General features: G+C 41.6%; 2 protein-coding genes and 1 long non-coding RNA gene across 3 annotated transcripts; 1 reads left to right on the top strand and 2 right to left on the bottom strand.

The window, feature by feature from the left end:
• Positions 1 to 2,362: 2,362 nt before the first annotated feature.
• On the bottom strand, positions 2,363 to 7,778 carry LOC109615733. The gene is made up of 4 exons (XR_002196713.2): positions 7,675 to 7,778; positions 7,175 to 7,346; positions 2,811 to 2,931; positions 2,363 to 2,453 (listed from the first exon to the last, which is right to left on the bottom strand). It is a non-coding gene; the product is annotated as an uncharacterized LOC109615733 (long non-coding RNA).
• Positions 7,779 to 9,294: 1,516 nt separating this feature from the next.
• LOC105025830 (profilin-3) lies at positions 9,295 to 9,714 on the top strand. Its single transcript, XM_010896815.3, has one exon. The coding sequence runs from the start codon at positions 9,295 to 9,297 to the stop codon at positions 9,712 to 9,714; it is 420 nt and encodes a 139-aa protein (XP_010895117.2).
• Positions 9,715 to 9,912: 198 nt separating this feature from the next.
• Positions 9,913 to 13,975, bottom strand: LOC105025829 (ADP-ribosylation factor-like protein 3). Its single transcript, XM_010896814.3, has 6 exons — positions 13,654 to 13,975; positions 12,671 to 12,817; positions 11,255 to 11,371; positions 11,097 to 11,147; positions 10,645 to 10,830; positions 9,913 to 10,399 (listed from the first exon to the last, which is right to left on the bottom strand). Exons 1-6 carry the CDS (start codon positions 13,669 to 13,671, stop codon positions 10,352 to 10,354), a joined length of 567 nt encoding a protein of 188 aa, XP_010895116.1. The 5' UTR covers positions 13,672 to 13,975; the 3' UTR covers positions 9,913 to 10,351.
• Between the last annotated feature and the right edge of the window lie 1,383 nt (positions 13,976 to 15,358).

Genomic DNA, 15,358 nt, shown 5'->3' with positions numbered 1-15,358 from the left:
ACAACCCCACCCCCTGAGACGAAGAATTACTAGCACCGGCATATTTTGTAAAGCCATAGCAACCCCAGTGAAAAAGTCCTGGCTCCTCCCCTGTACGCTGGCATCGAATGAGTTAAACGATAACTGTTGATATTCCTGTAGGTTATCATATCAGCCATCTAGAAATGTTGAGGAGCACTCCGTCTACAGCTCTTATCTCGATTCCAAAGACATCATGTGTCCCTGCAGGTGTACAGGAAAAGCCTCTGTAGCTCCCCTGTTGTAGTGGGGAATCCATGTCTGTATGTATTCCTGTCTGATGATTTAAAGTGGAAGTGTTCCTCTGTCTATGAATGCCTCCATGTGTTTTCAGGTCTACAGTGACAGGAACCCCATTCAATGGGCTTATTAACTCCTGCTGGGTTTAACTCCTGGGCTTCGTAGAGAAGTACAGTAATGACCATGGATGGGACCTTGAGCATCTACTGCATGTAGAGACGTACCATATTTATTAGATTTTTCTCTTTGTGCTCCATGAGTCTGTTTCAAATACACTCCGATCACCTCCCATCCCAACCACAAGTTTGAGATCATGTCCAAAGAGCCAGGGAAGAGAGAAACATGATTTAAAGGGGCAACTTGAAATGAATGACTGTTGTTAAACCTTCTAACAGAAACTTCACCGTCTGCTAGGTTTTCAGAAGGTGGAAAGCAATGATGTGGCCCTGTCTCCCTGAGATTTGGGCTCTGAGAATGCTAACCATACAACTGACATAGACACAGTGCGCATGGCCTTCCAGTTCATCATCAGGAATTACTACAAACATCCCTGTTGTTCAGAACAGTGTTTCCAGGGATTCATAGTGTACGCTCCACCAATATGGACCCCACTACTCTGTTTTTGTGTATGTGCATGCCAGGGTGTAAGTGTTAAATGCTTGATGTGTATGTGTTTGACGCTGTCATCCTCCCTCTCAGATAGTAACATTGCTAATGTCATGGAGATTTGGGGGTCAGCTTCACTGTCTGAAGCTGAAGGAACGGGTAAAATTACCTCCCTGAGTGGGAACAGTGATGTAAGACACACACACACACACATTAGACATATAATGATATAGTGCATTTAGTCTAATATAATCTCATGCGTGGTTTGCCCTGTTTTCTTGAATAGCATTACAAAATCACAATACCATTTTAAAAATAACATCAAATAGCTGTGATGCACTTCAAACTTGGCAGAACTTCAAAATTAGCACTTCACTGATAGCGCATCAAAAGGCACATATTTAGCTGCTAATTCACTTTTAATATGGTCCTTGTACAGCTCACTGAGACTAATTGGCAAATTAGTGTTTTTCTATGGTGGATTACATGTCACAACATTACTTCCTCTAATGACCTTAACAGACTGAGCATCTCCTCTGCCAAAACTCTACAAATGTGTTTCTGTGTCCACCAGGTGAACAAATTAAGAGTCATGTTTTCCTCCAGACAGTGTTATCACACAGAAGTAAAGCCAAAGTATTAGCTCTAGCGTGTATTTGTACAGGACGGAGAGTCTGAGTGCCGTGTTTAAAGCTAGTAAAGCTAGTATTTCTGACTCCAGCTGAGGCATGGTAGTGACAGGACCCAAGCAGTCAGAAGAACTCAACAGAGCTCTCATACAGGTTCCTGAAGTATGAATACATGCCTAATGGAACCCTGTTATGTATAGAGTGGACCGATGACTGTTACACCGTATTGCAGATTTATTGGAATAAGTAATCCACTCTATTCCCTATATTGTGGACTAGATAGTCCACACTATTCCCTAAAATATAGTGAACTAGGTAGTAACACTATTCCATATACTGTGGATTAGTTTAGTAGTGGTGGGGAATATGATGTCATAGGATGCACTTTGGGATGAAACATATCTAGGTAACCACCTTGTGGTAAGTGCAGGAACAGAAGAAGTCTCGTTAACTAGAAGAAAGTATGAAGATGCTGGACTATGAGTTGAAGACGGATGATCTGCTCTCCAGGGTGGTCCCTGAGCCCGTGGACAACGCAGTACGTCTGCTGAGAACACCCATGAGGTGAAGAGCAAGGAGTGTGTGTTCCACCAGCACTTCTACGTGTCCCTGCTACATTAATAACATCATGACTTTGTTACACTATACAGGGTATTTCGGTAGTGGTTCTGTGTTGTCTGGTGGTTCCCATCACCTCACCCGTTCCGTCCGTCTCTCTGGCATGGCTGTGGATATGGTACGCTCTCAGAGACCACCTCAAAGACACTTCCAATGAAAACGACATACAGGTCAGTCTGGGTAAGTGAGGAGGGCAGTGTGTGTGTGTGTGTGTGTGTGTGTGTGTCTGACCTGTTACCTGGGTCATTCAGGGATGCCCACAGGCGTGATGGTCGTCGGGCTAGTGGGTCACAGAATGCCATGCTACGATCTCCATGGCGACACAGTCCACACGGTATCAGCCTTGGAGAACAATGGCAAGGCACACAGAGAGAGGGAGGATTGAAAACAGAGAGAAAATAGAGAAAACAGATAAAGTTTGGTCCAAAACACTATATATTCCCCACCTCTGAAAAGCCCCATTGAACGGAAAATAAATTGAAAATATAATAGAGACAGAGGAGACAGAGATAGGAGAGAGTAAACAACATAGTGATGGAAAAGGAAGAAGGATGAGATGAGGAGATTAAAGAAAGATGCATTAATAACAGCTCCTATTGATCCTGTTGCACCTGTCATGAACTGTTAGGGGTTTGAGTCTGATAGGTGTGTGATATTACCAATCTTACTGATCTCTCTGTTTCTCTCTCGTTGCCTCACCTGGTTCAGGAGATGCACATTCAGTTCATTAGCACCACCCATGAGGACCTGAAGGGAAGCCATTTCATCTTCATAAGGAGAGGCACCATCAAGGTCAGGGGTCACCAACATTACCATGTAACTACAGTGAGCAAAGAATACATGATGTCAGCATGGATTTTCCTGACTGCGGTCCATGTAACCACAATAATTATACGCCATGCTGCTGTAGTTGCAGTAAGTTGCAAAGCATTCTGTCAGAATCAGAGAATAACAGAACAACTTTTCACACGCATTTACATTTTTTATTTATTTACAAGCCATATCTTTGTGTTAATTTGCAGGTCCACGTGTTATTCCTGGTTCTGAATTTGGGTATGTACATTAAAAGAAATGCTATAGTCAATGAATATTAAATATTTTTTTATCAAAACACAAAGAGTACTTTGTTAAAGGACGACCTCTCATCTGCTCCCAGAATGTTAATGTTCTATATCACAGCTGTACATTAAAACCAAACTTTTCTATCAGTACCTGTACAGTCTATGGGTGCATGTGTCTTTGTGTCTACATGCAAGTAGATGAGGAATGCCTTTATTTTTGTCCTTGTCTTTGTAAATGTAATTCATCTCTCTTCATCGTCTCTGCCTGTCTGTCTCTCTCGCTCTCTCTCTGTCTCTTGCAGTTTGAGATCCAGACCATCAGAAAGGCCTCCATCTCAGCTCCCCTGGCTCAGGGAGACCAGTACAGACTGGTGATCTCTCCTGTCTCTGGTATGATACTTTCTCAGAGGAAGAAGATGCCACCAGGGCATTAACTGGATTTAAAATGGGAACAGCTATGCTATTAAGAAATCTAATGAAACATGACAACATTTAATTGCAGGTAGTCAACATCATACTATTTTCCTTCGAGGCCTTCATCAAAACTGTAAGAAAATAGTTTTGTGGCTAGAGTTTTCCGGGACTGGAAATTGAACTGAACATTGCTCAGCATAACTTTTACTTCAATTACTTGCCAGAACTACATCAATTATCTTTTCACCTGGCATTTCTCTCCCTCTCTCCTTGTTACAGGTGTTTCAGACATTGGCAGGAGAGGATGTAAACGATGGGAAGTGTATTCTCACTTAATCAGGTGGAGATCTCATTAGTTCCTAGTTGGGTCTCTAGAGGTGTAAGGTGAAATGAGTGAAGAGACGGTGGATATTTACAATACCTATGGGGTTCATCTAGAATACGGGATGGACATAAAATTTGGCACTCACACTTTTTTACATCCCTCTGTTTTTCTCTTTCTCCTCTCCTCCACTCTACCTCCCACATCTCACTCTTCTTTTGTCTTCATTTCCCTTACTTCACTCTCTCTCTTTCATCCGTTTGCCATGACAACGGTCTACAGGACTCTCAGTCACAGCTGGACTCTCCAGAGTTGGAAGTGTGTGACTTCAACTGCTCAGAGAAGAATGTCCAGAAGAATACAATTCATGACATGTGCTCCGTATCATGGATAATTTTAGACCTATAACTGCATAGGTCTAAAATTATAACCATAGCCACTTAGAAAGAACCTGATAGTTATAATTTGAATGCTTTAATAATTTTATTCAAAATTATTATTCATAGATTTGTACCACTTGTTTCAAAGCAGTGAAGCATTTAACCATTAAAAGTTATTTTATTGCAGAAAACTGTTTTACCTTCTTTATGTTCCTGTTATGATTATTTGTATGAATAAAGTTTGCCATGCTTTTGTTTAACTGGTATCCATATAAAGATTAGTCATGAGTTCACTGCACTAACAAGCGTACCCACATCTGTTGGCTTTACCAGCAATTCTGTACCTTTAAAAATAACTATTTCACCTAACCCCTAACCTTAACCCTAACCCTATCCTAGCTCTAACCACAGCCTTAATAACACAACATTTATGCCCAACTTTAACCTAATTGCCAACACAAAACCATATTTCTAAGCCTGATTCTAAAGCTTCTTGTTAAAGTGAGGACTGGCCATAAAAAACTTCATATGATTTTCCTTCAGTCCTACAGTAAAGCAACTTGCTTTGATGATATACTGCAGAAACAAACTGTACACTACATTTTCATACTTCAAACATGCTGTACACTACATTATCATACTCCAGACATACTGAATACTACATTTTCATTCACCAGGCATACTGACCACTACGTTAACATACTCCAGAAATACTTTACGCTACATTATCATACCCCAGACACATACTGTATACTACAGTAACATTTGGGTTACAACACAGTCACTAAGAGTACAGACCACAAACAGGGATGTCACTTGAGGTCCACAATACACATATGTTTCTGTATATGTGTGTATATACTAAATACAGTATCCCTAAAATGCTAAAGAGGTGATGTATTCAACAGAAAATATATTTTTTTGGAGCTATGACAATCCATAAAAGAAAATGTAGACAGATTTTACTTAATCATATTAGGATCTGAAGTCATTTCTGAAATGCATCTCTTAAGATCAGGTGAAAATGATGTAAAATATATTTGGAGAAAAAAACATTATCATTGGTAATGATCTTTCTACTCTAGTTAAATTTATGATCTGGTCCAGTCCAATTTTGGGGTTCTGAAATAATTTCTAATGTGCAGTAGGCAGATTATTCATAGGAGACAACAGTATTAATAAAAATGTTATGTAACTTGTTCAATTAAGCTGTTTGATTGAATTGCTGACAGCAGTGAATACTACAGCAGAATCACAGACAAGATTAATTTGTGGTCCTACAGGTTAAGGCCCTGTTCAACAAATGTTTGGTAGCATTAGAGAAGAAAATACATTATTTGGACATGCAATATATGGCTACAAGTATGTGGTCACCCCTACTAAATATTAAGTTCAGGTATTTCAGCCACACCCATTGTTCACAGGTGCATAAAATCCAGCACATAGCCATAAATAGATAGACAAACATTGGCAGTACAATGGGTCATACTGAAGAGCTGAGGGACTCTAAATGTGGCATTGTCATAGCATGCCACCTTGGCCACAAGTCAGTTTGTGAAATTTCTGCTGTACTAAAGCTGCCCTGCTCAACCGTAAGTGCTACAGTTGTGAAGTGGAAGCCTCTAGGAGCAACAACAGCCTAACCACGAAGTGGTAGACCATGCCAACTCACAGAGTGGGGCCCCCGAGTGCTGAAACGCGTAGCTTGTAAAAATCGGCTATCATCTGTTGCATCACTCACCACAGAGTTCAAAACAGCCTCTGGAAGCAACATCAGCAGAACTGTGCGTTGAGAGTTTCACAAAATGGGTTTCCATTGCTGAGCAGCTGTACACAAGCCTCACATGTGCAATGCCAAGAGTCGGCAGGAGCGGCGTAAAGCATGCAGCCACTGGAAAATGTGGTGGATAATGGTCTGGGGGTGTTTTTCTATGTTTGGGCTAGGCCCCTTAGTTCCAGCTAAGGGTCAGGAGGCAAAGACATTTGAGACAATTGGGTGCTTCCAACTTTGTGGCAACAGTTTGGAGAAGACCCTTACATGTTCTAGCATGACTCTGTCCCTGTGCACAAAGCAGAGTCCATAAGGACATGGTTCCATAAGGTTTGCTTGAGTGGCCAACATCAGTGCCTGACCTCACAAATGCTCTTTTGGCAAAATCGGCACAAATTCAAACAGAGACACTCGAAAATCTTGTGGAAAGCCTTCCCAAAAGAGTGCCAGCTGTTATAGCTGCAAAGGGAGGGGCCAACTCAATATCAACGCCCATGGTTTTGGAATGGGATCTCCAACAAGCTCATATAGGTGTGATGGTAGGGTGTCCGCATACTTTTGACCATATAATGTAACTTAACACGACTGCATTTCCTAACTAGTGCAGAATACTGGCATAATAAACCAACTGTATGTATCAAGCACAATCAACCCCTTTTAAAATCAAAGACACCCGTGTGGCATTGCCCCATTTACCCAACCTGCTCACAAATTGTCTTTCAGTTGACGAGATACATGTTGAAAAATGTAAATAATTTAAAGAAAACACCAAAGTACATGTTGGAAGATGACATGAAACTTGAATTATATATTTGTAATTTACGGACAGTTAGGGGAAGAAGGCAATATGTGTAGCACAAATATTCATTTAGTCATGTTAGGGAGTCCTGTGGGCGTGTCCTCGCCTTCAGTCAGACCACGTTCCCAACAGACTGGCAGTCGGACGAGCTGTGGCAGAACGTGGCATCCTCACGCTCCAGACTGCAGCCACGGTCGGACCGGCAGTCTTTGGGGGAAGGCTCCAGATTGCAGCGGAAGCAGAAAGCGTAAAAGAAGGCCACTAAAAGCAGGAAACAGACCACGCAGAAGATGATGATGATGAGGATGGTGTGCACCTGCATGTTCTCCTCCTCCAACCATGGGTCAGGGGTCTGGGTCATGGGCCTGGCCTGGGTTAAAATGAGTTTAGTAGGTGAATGAGGAGCGCCGGAGGTGAGGTAGTGGACTGTTGTCATTGCTGATGGTTGGTTCTCAGAGTTGCAGTGTCAACGAAAATGTTTCTGTCACCTGAGAGGGAGAGGGGTTGTCATTTTACTTGCCTTCAGCCTGATGAGCCACGCAGCCTTTTAATAACTGTAATGAATAAATATCCATGCTATCCATTTTAAGAAGGTCTCAAATGCAATTCACCATCAACAACAGAGATCACACTGGAAAATGATGCTGCTTTACTGCTAAATAAATCTGGATGAATTGTAGAAATTGACAAGAATCTCTGAAATATCTAATCCATCATGCCGTTCATCTCCTTTAAGAGGGATTAACTTTTCACAAAGAACAAAAAAGATACACAAACGCCCTCACATTCACTATCATTCACTCCCTCTGTTCTTACCAGCAATGTCCACTTCACTTAAAAGCCTTTCTGTCGAGAACTGCAGTCTCTGTATGGGTGGCTAATACTGTTTTGTGCTCATGTGTTGAGCATAACCGAAATAGAAGATGAGAGGACGGTGGTGGTTGGGGAGGAGTGGGAGTGGGGGGGGGGGGGGGGGGGGGGGCGAAAGGAAAGGTTACCATGACAACCCTTTCTCTCTGAAAGGTGTGACATCACCACTCAATCACATGTTGGAGAAAATCATGATGACCATTGCCAAGAGTCAGCAACAGTATGCTAAAGCCTTCGAATCACAGAAGGAAGACAGATGTCTCGCTTCTGCACGCAACCAGATAAGAAGGCAGATTAAAAGGAAAGTTCTACCCATTTCTATTGCAATTTCATCAAACCCACTTGCGTATTGATTGGGCTGTTCAATGGAGATATGGGATTAGGTTAAGGAGGACTGTGTAAGAACAGGTGTTTTTCTCTGATTGCCCTGACTCCTCTCTCACAGCCATCACCACCAAGGTCACCCTTGGCTCCTGTGTGATTAAAGAGGATGTGACCATGATGTTTCAGCTTGTGATGATGTCCCCATCAGTCTCGCTGCACAAGAATCCAATCCCATGTGGTGATAGTTTAACTCGCCTGTCCAATACCGCCATCTGTTGGCAACACAGGTCAGCTTCAACCTCATTATGACATCATTTTGTGATCTGTGGAGTCTCGAAAGCACTTTAAAAAGGTATATTTTTTTATTAGATAGGTCACAATAAAGCTTTTTACATTTTGATATAAAACCTTGATTGATTTGAACTACCACTAAAAAGCATTTACCTGGTCTGTAAAGAAATACAGTGGCTAAATAAGGATTAACGTCCATCACTAGTCAACCAGAACTGTCAATCAAATAATCATAAGATGCATTCACACAGCCTGCCTGTTTCCTGCCAGCCTAACTGTCTGTTGGTCTGTCGGTCAGTTTCCTGCCTGTCTGTGTGTCTGCCTGTCTATCTGTCAGCTTTCTGCCAGACTGCATGTCTGTCTGCATGTCTATCTGTCTGTCTGCTGCCTGAGTGCAGAGCACTCACTCCTAAAAACAGACATTACCACATTAAAAAAGTGACTAATAAAAAGTATTTTCACTTCCACATAACAATTGAGTAAAAACAACGCATAACAAATCAGTCTGAAACATTTACGTTGTCAGGGAAACAATGCTGAACATTTTATGACAGTAGAGATGCATCTGGGGCTGTACTTTTTTAAATTGCCTGAAATATTATTAATTCCAATTGGCGTTAATCTGTGTAATCTAAAAGGGATATAACATCAGTTTCCTTTTCCATGGAGTCATGGATGATGATGCTGCAAGAATAGTTATAACAAGGCATCTTTTATAATCCATAAACCAATCAAATTTGCATACATGTTGCATGCATTTTGCTATGGAAATTCCTTGACCAAAAGATTACATCGCTATGGTTACACAGAGCTAGAATTTTGCTAGCAAGAAAAATAAATGCTTTGGAGCTTGTCAACATCACAGAAAAGCAGTCAAAAGCTTGGTCAAAAAACAACATACTATAAGACTATAAGACTTTCTGACTTTCTTTCTTTCTATATTGACGGAAAATGGAAGAGTGGAGGGACTACATAAAAGCCACCCTGAAGGAGACATTTGTGGAGGACGTAGCAATTGTGGACCTTTACGACAACAAAGCTGTGTGGGCATCCAAGCCTGGGGGTGTCCTGGCAGCCATCTGCCCATCAGAAGTGGAGGCTCTTGTGGGCATAAACAGAGGAAGCCTACTGCTGGAGGGGATCACCGTTGGAGGCCGGAAGGTTGCAGTGATACGAGACCACATGACAGGCCCAGAGACAGATATCCCATTTGTCGATCTTAGGACCAAAGGCAGCAAGAGTTCAGCTGTCACGGCTGCCATGACGACCAAGGCTCTGGTGTTTGTGATGGGAAAACGAGGAGTGTATGGAGGGATAGTCAACAAGAAGGTGTGTGATATGGCCAAGGATCTCCGCAAGAGGGGGCTTTGAGGACCTCCTTCCATTACACTTTGGGCCAGTATATCAGGGAATTGGACCAGATACTCTTCAAAATGTTTTCAAAATATCCTCAATTAAAAGTCTGAGGTGTTCCATAAGCTGAGCAGTGGCACGAGTGATTTTTATATAATGTTGACACTGTAACCACTCCACACAGGTGTAGGACAGAGGGCCAAAAAACAAACAGACTGGGAAGCAAATAATTAGTGCTTTTAATGTCTAGAATGTCTAACTTTACATAACGCAAATTATAAATATGTTCTGTACAGTTCCTTGGTTAGTGTTTAAGGACCTGACTGACTGACTCCACCACTAAGACTATGTATATGCTTTGATTGTGTTATATTACAAATAGGAAAACAATGATTCCCATTTAAGTCAAATGTAAAGAATACACCCAATTTAAGTCAAGAGATAACTTCTTGAAAGCATATTCACATATTTTGTAAATAATAAAAAAGTAATTTGTAAAACTTATAGGGGCAATATTCTTCTTTAACTTGAGTATTGTTATAAATAAGGTACATCACATTCACTTTGCAGTAGTAAAATAACCTCTGTAAAAATAAAAGAGATGGATGTATTTCTCTATTGTTAAAAGGAGGATTGGTGCAGTAGTGTTGGTGGTTCATATCTTCTTATTTACAATGTTGTTGCAAATCCAATTCATGCCATCCTGTTTTGATGCAAAGAAAGAGTGAGGGAGAAAGAGAGAGACAGGAAATGCAGTCTTATTAAAATCTTAACAAACAGGAGGTTTTGATAAATTATCAAAAGCATATGAGATATTCTACCTTATATAGTCCTCATCCTGGTGTTAAACCAGTCATGTCCTTATTTTTGCTGTGTACCTAAATGTGCTTTAATCTAACGTTCAATCAGTTGGTCTGATTCCATTTTTACGGTTTGACTAAAACTGACCTGTACTCCCTCCCCGGATACAGCAGAGCAGGCCTGGATCTGCCACTGGCGGTCCCGGTACGTGTGCAGGTTTAGTCCCTCAGCAATCTCACTGGCAGGCGAGGCTGTGGCCAGGTCCTGCTTATTGGCAAAGATGAGCACTGGCACACCCTTCAGGTTCTCTTCATCAATTAGCTCCTCCAGCTCCTATACAGCAAAAAAAAAAAAAAGTCAGAATAGAATGAGAGAGAGAGAGAAAAGGACAGACAAAATGAGTGGCTTGAGGAATGAGAGAGCAAGAAAATAATGGAGGAGAGACGCACAGATAACTATCAGCAAAAGTAGACAATGACAGTGATTAGACATCACCCAGACAATTTGATGAGGGTATTATTGCAATCAATAAGGCTGTGAAGGTAAGCACATCTGGTAATAAGCCATTAGAAACACTGATTGCAGATCTCAGATATTACCAGTCCCGTCTCTTCAAAACGCTTCTTGTCTGCGCTGTCTATGACATATATCTGGAAGATGAAATAAAGTAAAAAGTGGAATTAGCAAATACATATTTATGCGTTATCGTCCTCCAGGCTGAGACTGTTCAACCCATGAAACTCTACCGGAGACTTACCAGCAGGTCGGTGTTTTCAAGGTATTTCTTCCAGAAGGGCCTGATCTTTCTTTGTCCACCAATGTCCCATACGTTCAGCTTCATGCCATGTGAGGCCACGCTCTTTATGTTAAAGCCCTGGTGTCACACACAATCACAAACCACAGATTTAATACGGTGTGTCGGTTGTTGTTGTTGTTTATATTAAATAGGAAGATGTTGTTGAGGCCCTTCTACCTACATAGAAGATATAAGGATTGAAGCCCACCACTCACCACCCTGACTTCAACAGAACAATCTGTCGGAGCAACAGGGAACGATGCTAAAGACTTGAATAAGAACCCATCCGTGGGTCGGATGTTTGGTCACAATATATTTTGGTACGTTCAAATTAGGACTGATGCACAGCTGAGTATTCAACCCATTATGTCCACTATGGACGCTGAGGAAGATTCTGAGGTGCGTTACTGAGCCTTGAAAAAAGTATACCACCACTAAAGAAAGCAAGAAACTAAAAGCCAAACACTTTTCGTATGTTTGAAGTCACTAGATTGATTTTAGATGCATATTAATATTAACTAGTGTAACAACAATGCACAACCCTGCGCGGTGCCAGCTGTCACATTTCTATGTTCAGTGTAGTTTAGGTCTAGTCAGTGTGTCTCTATGTTCTGCTCCAAGCTCTCATGTTTATTGATTTCAGCTGTGTTCCGTATCGCCACTTGTGTCTTGTTTGCCCCTCATCACTTCCCTATTTAGTTTCCCCGGTTTCCTGTGTCTTGGTCGATCATTGTTTCATGTGATCTGTCTGACATGTGCGTTGTAGTCTAGTCCTGGTCAAGACTTTGTAATTAAAGTTTGTGGAGTCCACCAGATGCAATTGCACCAAATTTGTGCTACCAAATGAAAACTTGGTCAGTCATCAGTCTAAAATCAATGTAATGACTAAGTGATAATGGCAAAATTGTTTTCAACAGAATATCTGGGAGGTTAAGCAATGTTACTGTATTTCCAAAACCCTCTACAGTAATTTAGACATGACAGTAAAACTTTCATCAGCTGCAGGTTAACTTTTGACCATTAACATGGCTGCAATGTCTGTAGAATTAACATTAGCAACAACATGACCAGGTTGCAGAGGGGCAACCCATTTAGACATATGAACAAAGGACATCCATCCAAAACAACATCTTTGCTCAACCAGGGTGGTCTGAAAAAAGGTGTTTATTCGGACATCATTTTTCACACCACCTCTTTCTGACTCAGCCATGAGAGCTTGTGTAACAACATGAACACATGGTTTAGATTGGCTTAATCCTGACACTTTTTGAGCCAATCAAGATGATCTCACTTTCTCAATGATGTCAACCCTGCTAATGAACCTGTCCCAGACAGTGATGTGATGTTAGGTCTGGATGGTTGTAGGATGACACTGACCTGTGTGGGTGTGATGGTGTTGACGTCTTCTGAGGCAAGGCTCTTCAGTAGGGTGGTCTTGCCTGCATTATCCAGACCCAGTAGTACAATCCTTAACTCAACAATTCCACTGCTCCCCTTCAATTTCTGGAGGACCGAGAGTAAGCCCTGAGGAAGACAGTACAACTCAGAACAATAAACCCTGAGGAAGACATAGTACAACCCAGAACAATAAACCCTGAGGAAGACATAGTACAACCCAGAACAATAAACCCTGAGGAAGACATAGTACAACTTAATACAATGAACCCAGGGAAAGAAGTAGGACAACTCAATCCAATAAACCGTAAAATGAACAGAAGAATTATATTCCAGGTTATCCAGTCAAGTTGGTTGGCTAACTCGTTGATTCAGAAGTGAACCGCTGACCTTAGTGAAGCTGTAAGCATGGTAAATGCATATCTATAGCAATTACAAGGTACTGAATGAAATATATCCATGTATTTGTCCATCCATCTGTATTAAAACACAGTGAGATACAATACAGAACCATAGTAAACTTTCATCAGCTACTTCATCTGGAAAAGCTGTTATTTTGGCCTCATTCATGCCAAGGCCTACTGATTAATTTAATAAGATCAAAGCAGTGTTGAACAAACATGCTGACTACTGGAAAGAAGACACACACACAAACGCACACACAACACACACACACATACTGCACACACACCCACTCAAACATAGAGAGATAATAATTCATAGTAATATTCATCTTTTTTGGCACATACACACAACAAAGAACACACAAAGAACACACATTGTTCAGTTGTAATGGCAGATAAGAGATTATCTATACATCTTTAAATAAATAAAAAAGATTACTTTACAACTCTGCGGTGAAGCTCCCTCCCAACCAGTGAGAGACGAAAACCAAGAATTTCCTTATTACTGTAGTCACATGAATATACAACCAGCTGAAGAAGCCTCAAGATTAGGCCACATACCTTTTGAGCTTCTCCCATGGCGGTGTGTGTTGTGTGGCGTAGCTGAAAGGCTGCAGCTACATTCTCTGGTAAAGCCAACAGGTAATCAACGGCGAGCTACTATCCAGTATGTCACCTGTTGCTCAGGGTGAAACACAAGACACCTGCCTTCACCACCTCTTCTCTTCCTTTTCGAAACCACTGTGTACATATGACAGTCAGCGAGCTGCTCCTCTACCTTAACTTGCACTCCATTGTTGGGATAGCGATGAGGAAAGGAGGAAGAGGGGGATGGGGGCTGCGACTAGGATTAGGAAACCAGAATTAGCCCATGTCTTCTGTCTGTGCTCACCCCAACCCCCTCTCTTAGTCCATCCCCACTTGAAGCTTTACCTGGATTATCTCTGAGCCACCTGCTAGTGAGGAAACTCAAGAAAGAGCCCCGTTGGCAATCTAAAAACAAACATATGCGCACACACACACACACAAACAACATCAAAATCTCTCACTTCCAATTACCATATGGTACTCCAAATATTTTTTTTTAGAATGGTTCTCATACATTAACACACACACACAACACAAACCGAAATTTAGGGGGTGCGGTCTTGTGCATTACTTGATGGTGTGACTCATATATCAGTGTGTGTAAAAGTAGTGAAGTCTGAATTTAGCGGTGAGCTGCGTCTGTGTGTCCCAGTGAGCAGTCAGTGGAGTTACAATATGCAGGCCAGAGCTACACGTGGATTACAGCATATCCTGGTTCTTTTCCTTGACTAAACAAAAACACAGTAGTAGTTAATCTGGGTGCTAGGAGCCCATTACCAGTTTACATCCAGTTGTCCAGAGTAGGTTCTTCCACTGTCACACATTTACAGAAGCACATACACACAAGCTTCTATCATTGTGTGGACAAGAAAACCTAATATCTCTCTACATGCTTTGCATAATTGGACATAGCAGTTTTTTCCGATAATTCACTGTCATGCGGAGTGGGTCGTTTGTGGAACAGCAATGTTCAATTCTTTTGACATTTTCTCAGTTGGAATGAGTTTTGGGCTTTGACTGGTCCACTCAAGGACATTCAAAGACTTGTACAAAACCAGTGTCCAGCAGTAGTTGTGTAATAGCTGTGTTCTTAATGTCGTTGTTGTGCTGAAAGATCAATCTTCACCCCAGTCTGAGGTCCTATGGGCTCTGAATCTAGACTTCTTTAAGAACCTCTGTATTTTGCTTTAACTTTCCCTCAAGTCTGACCAGTACCCAGTCCTTGTCACTGAGTGACATCCCCACAGCATGATGCTGCCACCACCATGCTTCATGGTAGGGATGGTGTTCTCAGGATGATGTGCAGTTTTTTCTAGCCTCTCTCCCGTAGGGGCCACTTTTGTTAAGCCTTGGTCCTACTCTTACAGGATTCAGAGTGTCTCCCAGCTCAGCCGTGGAAGTCTGTAACTCGTTTAGAGTTGTCGCAAGGCCTCTTGGTGGCCTCCCTGACTAATGCCCCTCTCACTTGGATACTTTTGAGGATGCCTTGTTCTATCGAGACAGATTCACAGTTGTACGTTATTCTCTCCATTACATAATAATGGACTTAACTGCCCTTTGGGGCATATCAATGTCTTGGAGATGTTCTTATATAACACTTCTGGATTTGCTTTAAATGTTCCTTCATCTTTATGATGTAGTTTTTGTTAGGAATGGTACAAAACAACTGTGAGACCTC

Source organism: Esox lucius, chromosome 4, assembly GCF_011004845.1.
Source record: "Esox lucius isolate fEsoLuc1 chromosome 4, fEsoLuc1.pri, whole genome shotgun sequence".
NCBI classification, from domain to species: Eukaryota; Metazoa; Chordata; class Actinopteri; order Esociformes; family Esocidae; genus Esox; species Esox lucius.
Note: the sequence above shows the minus strand (reverse complement) of the source record. Positions and strands in the feature narration are given on the sequence as shown.